The sequence below is a fragment of the Ammodytes marinus genome (assembly GCF_949987685.1).
Source record: "Ammodytes marinus genome assembly, chromosome: 2".
NCBI lineage: Eukaryota > Metazoa > Chordata > Actinopteri > Uranoscopiformes > Ammodytidae > Ammodytes > Ammodytes marinus.
In genome coordinates, this window is record NC_137231.1 from 2,759,781 (window position 1) to 2,769,913 (window position 10,133).

General features: G+C 41.6%; 1 protein-coding gene across 1 annotated transcript; it reads left to right on the forward strand.

Moving 5' to 3' along the window:
• Positions 1-2,405: 2,405 nt before the first annotated feature.
• On the forward strand, positions 2,406-4,073 carry gcnt4a (glucosaminyl (N-acetyl) transferase 4a; the record flags this gene model as incomplete). The annotated part of the gene is made up of 2 exons (XM_080048598.1): positions 2,406-2,514; positions 2,780-4,073. The coding sequence occupies exon 2, from the start codon at positions 2,781-2,783 to the stop codon at positions 4,071-4,073; it is 1,293 nt and encodes a 430-aa protein (XP_079904724.1). The 5' UTR covers positions 2,406-2,514; position 2,780.
• Between the last annotated feature and the right edge of the window lie 6,060 nt (positions 4,074-10,133).

The following is a 10,133-nucleotide window of genomic DNA, read 5'->3' on the forward strand; positions in this document are numbered from 1 at the left end:
CACACACACACACACACACACTCCTTTTCCTCCATATCTGTCATCTCATTGAGGAGATGATCAACACAAAGGGCTTGGGTTACCTGTGTAATGGCTGCATGGATCAGAGAACTGCTGAAGACATCTGAAGGTTTAACATAGAACCAGGATACTTTAATAGTCTGATTAATTAGTCAGCGTTTATACAAAGACATGTGGATGCTTTTAAAAGTCATTTATTGTGAGTAACTGCTTCCACTGTTTGCGCAGGTGATGTTCAGAGACAAGCCTTTGTCTTACCATGCATTGAAGTTAGAAGCTGACAGAGCCACTGCACAGAGCCGTCCTGAGGACAGGGATGAGGACTGCTGGGCTGTTGTATCCCAGGAGGAGCTGACCACAGGTCAGTAGTTGCTCTCTGCTGACAGGCCTTACAGTGTCACATACATCCTGCCTCTCACAGCAACTCACACACAGAGCTGCAGCCTCTGGAGCGACGCTCTTTCTCTTTGTCAATAATTAATCACCTGCTTCATAAGTCTCCCACCTGGAGTCTCTGTGACACTGTTACCCACAGCCTCATTAAAATGAAGTGTACCTTTCTATTAAAAAGCATCTCATATGATCCGTTAAGGCTTTTTAACCTGTCTGAATGCCTTTTCTGTTTGTTCAGGTGCAGCCAGTATCAAACATCTAATGAAAATCAAAATAATCCATTTGGTGGAGAACGAGGAGCTGCTGCCCAATGCTCTGATGGACTGTTACTGGGAGAAGCTACTGCAGACTGAGGCTGAGGACTGGGAGGAGAGATTCTAACCATCTCTCTCCACATTCTGTCCACAACTCTGTTTGTTTAGAGGATTCAACCTGGTGGTTTTGATTCATTCACTCATGTTATGATCAATGTACTGTAAACACAGGTTCATAAAGGTGATACTGATCCTATCACACTGTAAAACGTTCAGAGGATTCATTTATGAGTTTGTTCTTCTCTATTGGCACTTTTTTTGACCAGTTTGATGTGTTGTAGTTAGGGACTTTAAGCAGCGGTGTTTTAGAGAGGGCTACGGCGTCAGGAAAGATTCCAACTGGGCTCAATATCACCTAGCAACTCTTAGAACGGCTACTTGCTGCAGTATGCGTATTGCTCACAATGTCAAAAACCCGTTCTGCCGTTGTAAACAGACGGTTGCTCAAAATTGTACTCGACCGCCGTAGCCGTCCTCTCAACCATTGTTGCTTAAAGTCCCTATTGTTTTATCAGATCAAAAAGCCTCAAGCTCTATTGTTGAAGCTCGGTGTGATAGTAGTTTTTATAGTTTCACTCAGTGTGTTAACCATAGGTCTTTTTCTAAAGTTCAAGGTGCAGTGTGTATTATCTGAATGTTAATAAAAGTCAAAGTAACCCCTCCCGATCCCATGTGCATTTTCCCAGGACACCCACTTGATAATGCATATGTTGGTCCATTCTGTGCTACTGTAGAATCATGGCAGTGCAAAATGGCGGCCTCCATGGTGCCAGGCCCCGCTCTTATGTAGATATAAAAGGCTCATTCTAAGGAAATGAAAGAAAACCCTAATTAAATGTTCAAGTGATTTATATACTCATTTAAACACACTTGAATATTATATTCCAATTCTACACACCGCTCCTTTAATGTGAGCATTGTTCATGCTCTTATACTATTTGCACTGTTAATAATTTTAATGTGTAACTGTTACCAGCATTAAAACCAAAATAATAAAACATTTGATCAAAGTGTCTTGTACAAATCTGCAGGGTTGGCACTCACTCATTCATGGCCTTGTGCAATATGAAACCAAGCTGAGACGTTTCACGGGTCCACTCATAGGCAGATACTGTCCATATATTATAGATATGAGATGCTTGGTGTCTCGTGCTTGCATTTTGCTGAGGAGGGTTAATGATTAGTGAGTGAGTGGTGAATGTATCGTGTGGTGGTGAGGTGCTGGCTGCAGCCGGTGGCCAGGGGGCGGACTCTGCCACTCCTCTGTCCTCGCAGTCGCTCGCTCCACTCCGCGACATAGCAGACTGCTCGGCTCTCCAAGCGCACTTTCTTTGCGAATGTGGTAAGTTGGTCTGCTCTCAAACCTTCCGATGTGTTGTTTCAGGAAATGGGCTAGCCGTGGGGAAAAAATGGGTAACGTTATCAAATGTAACGTGTTTCGGGATAGTGCTGGTAACTATGGCGCACGGGATTCCCTTTGGAGGGAATTACAGTTTTCAGTCACTGAAGTGTGACTGGTGCGTAATGCAGAAAAGCCCACTTGACTGAAACTGTATTCCTTGTTAAATCTATTTGGTTTAGCCTATCGACCTGCATAGTAGGCTACTGTTTCTTGTTTTGTTTTTTGTCATTTATATATAGCCTTTTTTTTGTTATGTTGACTGAAGAAATGCTCTCCATTAGGCTACAGTAAGGTGGAGAAGTGGGAGACGTCTGCATGGTACACGAGCGGCTCAAAGACACCTTTAGAGAGCAAGCTATTGAGAGGAGAAACGGGCTCTAAGAAGTAAGAACTCCAATTATTTTTTTCTTGAAACATCAACATGTGCGTGCGCACGCCCTTGTGTGCGTGTGCCCAAAAAGTTTCAGTGCTGTGTGCCAATACTTTTATTGTATGATTTAATTCCTACTACCTTAAAAGAAAGTGATACAATAATGATGATAAGTCAAATATTAAATATTTAACTCACTCCATACTCTTCTCACAGTAGTTACCTATTTAACACAGCCTGAATGCTCATTTACATTTATTCTATCCCTTTTTTTCCCAGAATGACAAAAAGATGTACGTACTACATCCATAGATTGAGACACAGGTGCTTCCTGTTTTCACTGTCCCTGCTGGCTGTCTGTCTGCTCAAGCTGGTCTACATCAAAGTGAGAGTGAGGGACAGCTTGTACATTGAGCCGTATGGAATCACAGACAGCTTACTATCCACAATCCACAAGCACAGATATGATGTCAACTGCACCGCCATCTACGAGTTGGACCCCGTGGAGATCGGCAAAGCCCTGGAGATCAAACGGAAAGTCATAGTGGATGTGGACGATGACAGCACCGTGAGTTTGACCTCAGACTGTCCCACCTTCATCAGAACACGGGCTTACGATGAGGTTCCAGTGTCGGACACAGAGCTGGGCTTCCCCCTGGCTTACTCCCTGGTGGTCCATAAGAACGCCCCGATGGTGGAGCGTATTCTCCACGCCATCTACGCACCTCATAACATCTATTGTATTCACTACGACCAGAAGTCCTCGCCGGCGTTTGCGAAGGCCATGAAAAATCTGTCTCTGTGTCTTCAAAATGTGTTCATCGCCTCCAAACTGGAATCGGTGGAATACGCCCACATCAGCAGGCTTCACGCCGACCTGAACTGCCTCTCTGACCTGCTGAGGGCTAACGTCAGGTGGAAGTATGTCATCAACCTGTGTGGCCAGGACTTCCCTCTCAAGTCAAACTACGAGCTGGTCCTGGAGCTCACGCAGCTGAACGGCAGCAACATGCTGGAGTCCAGCCGGCCCAGTCAGCTCAAGAGGCAGCGCTTCAGCTTCCAGCACCAGCTGAAGAACGTGCCTTACGAGTACCGCCGTCTCCCTGTCAAAACCACCGTGGCCAAAGCCGAGCCTCCTCACAGCGTGGAGGTGTTCATTGGCAGTGCGTATTTTGTCCTGTCGTGGGACTTTGTGAATCACGTCACCAGCATCCAGGTGGCAAAGGACTTCCTGCTGTGGTCTGCTGACACATACTCACCAGACGAACACTTCTGGGCCACGCTGGTCCGTCTGCCCGGGGTGCCTGGACACATCCCCAGGGCAGAGGCAGACATTAGCGACCTGAGGAGTAAGACACGGTTAGTCAAGTGGAACTATTTAGAAGGAAGCCTTTACCCAGCCTGCACCGGTACACACATGAGGAGTGTCTGCATCTATGGGGCTGCTGAGCTCCGCTGGCTCCTCAACTACGGCCACTGGTTCGCCAACAAGTTTGACACCAAAGTGGACCCCATCCTGGTTAAGTGTTTGGAGGAGAAGCTGATAGAAAAACGTCAGTCTATGCAAACATGATACTTAAGGGAACAGGACATGTGACAAGGACATGAGAGAGTAGTGGCAGTATTATGTTATTAGGCAACGGTGCAAAGTAACAAAGTACATCTAATCTGTAACTGCACTTTTTGAGATGTGGGCACTTCATTTGAGTATTTTCATTTAGTTAAACTATACCACATTTTTCATTGGGAGATTTTTAACATATCCAATATATCTCTAATCACTTTACAGATGCAATATCTATCAAGCAAACACATGAAATAGTTATAACATCTGCAGCAGGTATGTATGCAACAGTGTGAACAAGATCTTTCTTTAACATAAGTCACTTATGCTATTAATTACTGCTACGGGAATGGATTATTTTATCCATTCATTGACAGTGACTTTCACTGACACAAGACATTTCATCAGTAACAGAAGGAAATTATAAAGTGTCTATGTTTGAAAGAATGATGGGTATCTAAGGACATGGCATCCTTAACACTAATGCCCATCCATACACAGTACAGTCTCCATGTAGTTCCTAAGTTTGAATTCAACAAATACTCTTCTACTGAGAGCAGGAAATGCCAAAGACTAAATGTTCTCATGTGTTCTGTAAATGAATTGCTCAACCAAGTGTTTTTATTTGTTTTTATCATGAAGATAGCAATTGATTGGAAAAAGTTTAGATTAATTGGAAAGCATGTGATTGCTGATTTTTTATTTATTCCTGATTAAATATATAATGCCTCCTATAGCCTTTAGTTGTGGTGTCAGGTGATACCATGTCAACAATAATCTAATACTAGTCCTTACCCGCGGTGGATATGTGCAGTGCAACTACATGTCTATGTTGGGATGTTTGTGTGTGGTAAGAATTTTGTGAAGATCAGAGGCCAATATTTTTATAAGAAAATCGGTTCCACGTACAGCATATTAGAAATTGCATGTGGCTAGGAAAGGTAAATCAAGATGGAAAAGGGTACAAATAGTGCAAGATAAAGTATAAATAGTGGAATGAAAAGAGTGAGAGGTAGAAATAGTCATATCTAAAAGCTTATAACAAAGATGTCACGTTTTTTGGGGAGGGGTGGTGAATGAAATTAGGGGTAAAAAACCTTATGGAGCATTTTGCGTGTAGTTGGGGCAGTGGGAACCCCTCACTGCATGAAATAGAAGATAAACATTTCACCAACCTTAAATGAGTCAGCCCAGTTGCGCATGTGTGGATTTTTGACAGTGATCGCAGCCCAAATGCTCCACACAAATCAAGCTTTGTTTCAACATTTGCAATGATTAAATGAGAAAGATGGCTTGGTCAGGTATATACTGAAGGCCCATGTGACATTTCAGAGTGATAGGTCAAGCCGTTGAGGAAAAAAATGAGGAATGACTGACAGACAGAAAGACTTTCCTTGATTGATATGGTTCGATAGTTAGATGGTCATATTTCATTTTCATTTAGGCCTAACCTTTATTCATACTCGAGAGAGCAATTGAGGGGTGACCCGCATTTTCAATTATGTCGAGTCAAACAAATGCAAAGCAAAAACAACAATACATACACAATATACAATGCAACTACATCAAATATACAACAACTGAAAAAACAGGGCTTAAAAAAACTGGCTTACAACAGACAGCAACTGTTGCCCCTATGAGGAATTATGAGTAATTACAACAACTACGTGTGGTAAGCCTTTGTTGATGGCACATGCATTTTATACCTGTACGTTTATACCTGTACAGGTTTTTTCTTAGCAGTAGAATCAACAAGTGAAACATTTCTTGGGCTCTTGGGATTTTTCTGAGCTCCTGCACCAGTATCAGGGGGTGACATCAGTTTTTTAAACACTGCCATACTGAGGAATACTCATTTGGCAAAGGCTTGAATGTAACCAACATTCATTTATATTATAAAGTTACGCACTATAGCTTTAACAGTAAAACCTCTTAATTATGTAAGTGATAATGTTCCGGTTTCAAATACAGATACTATAATTTTAATGCCCTAAGTGTATCTGACTGTAGAAGGTAGTATTTTAATTCCCCTCTCTGGCTGGCTCCAGACTTGGCTCCAAATACTGATGAGTGAACAGGACCGATAGAGAAGTATATCATAGAGTGTGGAGGTGGGAGCTTGTGAGCCTACCATCACTCCTCAGTCCGTCAGCCAAGACCACAGAGGAAGTATACTGGCCTCGCAAAGCTTGTTAAAGAGAGGCCTTTTGTTACTCTTCAATACATTACATTATTATATTAATACAATGACAAAGATGGAGAACTTGATTCTAGAGGCAACGTATTTAGACGTTTTGTGTGTGTCAAAATCCTCCGCCAAGTGAATGGCTCCCTGGAGATTTCCCTTTGGTGTCTGCTATCCCAGTTATTTGGAGCTTTTAATCTGTCAGAATGTGGAGATATGCCAGAGCTCAGACACACTGACATTGGATCACTGTGTTGTGTATACTTGGGCAATACAAGACAAAGGATGAGGTGCAGCAGTACAGGTGGTGGGCGCACACAGCAGAAGCTCATGTGTCCGTCCGCTTGACTGGGTGACAAAACATTGGACGTCTGTAATCGTCTTTAATGAACATCACGGAGGTGTCAAATGTCTTGTGATGATGGAAATGTGTCTACACTTTAACCTCAAAATGGCAGACATTCAGCAATAATGTGTTGTGTCCTCTGACCTTTCAATTTAATTATGGTTTTCTTAAACAGTTTTATTAAACAATTGAATGGTACGAGCCAGATAAGAAATATTACAATATATGTTCTAACATAGTGCCACCGACCCTCTGGTCCCGATATTTAGTAGAAGTCTGGAAAAAACAGATGAGGGTTAACTAAGTGTTGGCTTACAAACCAAAAACCTATAATAGAAGACATGTGTTGCACACTGGAGTAGTAGAGTTTAAAAGATGTGGGTGTACCAGGTCCTAAAGAAAAATACCAAGTTGCATCATGGACGTAAATAACTCCTTTAACTCACCAATTAGGCGTTTGTATGTGTAGGAAACAGAATTTCAATTTAACATGGACCAAGAGCTTTTAAATGCAGACGATTAAGATGGAATTATCTACAATTCCATAACTGGACAACTTCAGCTGCTAGGAGTCAGAATGAGTGATCACCAAAAGCTACAGTAGAACTACTGAAGGACTAAACGCTAAGTTTTTTGTCAGCTGCTTTTGAACTTACTTACAAATGGTCATATCTACTAATGTTCCCAGTCGTTCTCTGTAATGAACATGTCACCTTGATGGACCTGCCTTGGTACATAATCATTGGAAGAAGCACAGGGCTCATGCACAGCAGATCATATGTTCTTTTTTCACAGTAAGGTATCACTGCAGTGTACCAGGAGTGGCCAGTCACTGGTGGGCTCACTGTCGGTCCCTCCTCCCCTATACTGGCCCTGCTCCTCACAATACACTCAATTCATGGAGCTGCTCTAAAGTGCAGAGGGTTTGGATAGGACAGGTGAAATTTGACTACCGTACCGCTGCCCCCCTCCTCCTCCGTCTGTCTATCTGCAGGAATACAATGAACAATAAGCATCATTCTTCCTGTGTGCTCTGGTATTTTTGAACACAGTCTGAGCTGTATCTTTCATTTCCCTCTGACTCATTAGGAACCTCTTTCCTAAAAGATGGGCCCGTGCCATGTCTTCTGGCAAGTTTGGAAAATGTATGATACCAATTCAGCAAAAGTTTTGACTAGATCCTCTTAATTAAATTCATGAATTGTTTTGTAGCCTTTTTTTGGGCTTTAAAAATGTCAAGAAACCAAGCGCAACCTTACCTACTTAAAGTAATTACATTATTGTTTGCTGTTCCAAAGATCGTTTTTTATGCCAAGATGAAAGCATTGGCTAAAAGCCACAGTGGACTGAAGCCAGACGGCCGGTTGATAGTTAGGTACACAGATATTCACCGGATATTGTATCTAAGTTCCTTCACAATCAGTTCAGTCTGACATTTATCTTGTGTCATTAGTGTCATGTATTTGAGACAACATGCATTCTCAAAGAGCTACAACAATCTGGTCTCTATTTCATTCAAATGTAATACTTCCCATAGAAACAAAACAACAAGACTAAAATGGGAGTTATTTCTACATCTTTATCTTCACTAAATGCTTGTAAACTTGTAAGGCAAGGCAAGGGCAAGGCAAGTTTATTTATATAGCACAATTCAGACACAAGGCCACTCAAAGTGCTTTACAGGGGCAAGATTAGAATACATAAAACACATTATAAAACATTTAAAATTGCAAGTTAAAAAGGAAACAAAAAAGTCTTCAGACTCGATTTAAAAGAACTGAGAGTTGCAGCAGACCTCAAGCTCTCTGGGAGTTTGTTCCAGATTGTTGGTGCATAAAAACTAAAAGCTGCTTCTCCTCGTTTAGTCCTAACTCTAGGGACTGTAAGCAGACCTGTCCCAGACGACCTAAGGGCTCTGGACGGTTCATAACTTATCAGCATATCAGTAATGTATTTTGGCCCTAAACCATTTAGTGCTTTATAAACCAACATCAGAATTTTTAAATCAATTCTTTGAGTGACTGGAAGCCAATGTAAAGACCTCAGAACTGGGGTAATGGGATCCACCTTTTTGGTCCTAGTGAGGACTCGAGCAGCAGCGTTCTGAATTAGCTGAAGCTGTCTGATTGATTTTTTTGGAAGGCCAGCAAGGACACTGTTACAGTAGTCAAGTCTACTAAAGATAAATGCATGGACAAGTTTTTCTAAATCTTGCTGTGACATAAGCCCTTTAATTCTTGATATGTTTTTTAGGTGGTAGTAGGCTGATTTATTGATTGATTGTATGTGTTTCTTGAAATTCAAGTCGGAGTCTACAACAACACCAAGATTTCTGGCTTGGGGTGTAGTTTCTAACATAACAGATGTAAGCTGTGCGCTGACTTTTAATTGTTCATCTTTGGCACCAAAGACAATTACTTCAGTTTTATCGTTGTTTAATTGAAGGAAATTTTGGCACATCCAATCAGTGATTTGTTCAATGCACTTACTCAGTGCCTGTATTGGACTGTAGTCTCCTGGTGATATGGTTATGTAAATTTGTGTGTCGTCTGCATAATTATGGTAGCATAATTTGTTCTTATTCATAATCTGAGCTAGTGGGAGCATGTAGAAGTTAAATAGAAGAGGGCCAAGAATGGAACCTTGGGGGACCCCGCATGTAATATTTGTCCGCTCAGATGTGAAATTGCCTATTGACACATAGTAGTCTCTATCCTTTAAGTAGGATTCAAACCAGCTTAGTACAGTTCCCGAAAGTCCAACCCAGTTTGCTAGTCGATCTAGTAATATGCTGTGGTCAACTGTGTCAAAAGCGGCACTGAGATCCAGTAAAACTAAGACAGAACTTTTGCCACTGTCTGTGTTTAAATGGATGTCATTGAGGACCTTAACCAGAGTAGTCTCAGTACTGTGGTGTTGTCGAAATCCTGACTGGAAGACATCAAAGCAGTTATTCATTGCTAAGTAGTTATTTAGCTGTTGATAAACAGCTTTTTCAATGATTTTACTTAAAAATGGTAGGTTAGATATGGGCCTATAATTTTTCATGAGTGATGTATCTAGATTGTTCTTTTTTAGGAGTGGTTTGATGACTGCTGTTTTCAGGGCCTGTGGGAATACACCTGTCTGAAGGGACATATTGACAATTTGTAGAACATCTGAGGCCATACAGCTAAAAACAGTTTTAAAGAAGCCTGTGGGCAGAATGTCAAGGCAACAGGATGAGGAGTTCAGGTGTTGTATAATGTCCTCCAGGTTTTTGTGGTTTATAAGATAAAATTCTGTCATTGCATTTGAATTGATTTTAAGAGGAAACACATATGTTGTACTTGGTATTGATGCAGTGACAGCTTGTCTAATTTTGTGAATTTTCTCAGTAAAGAAGGAGGCAAATTCATTGCAGGCCCTCGTGGAAAGATGCTCAGACGCTACTGGCACAGGAGGGTTTGTTAATCTGTCGACAGTAGCAAACAGGGCACGTGCATTGTTGTTGTTTTTGTTGATGATGTCAGAAAAGAAAGACTGCCTTGCATTTCTC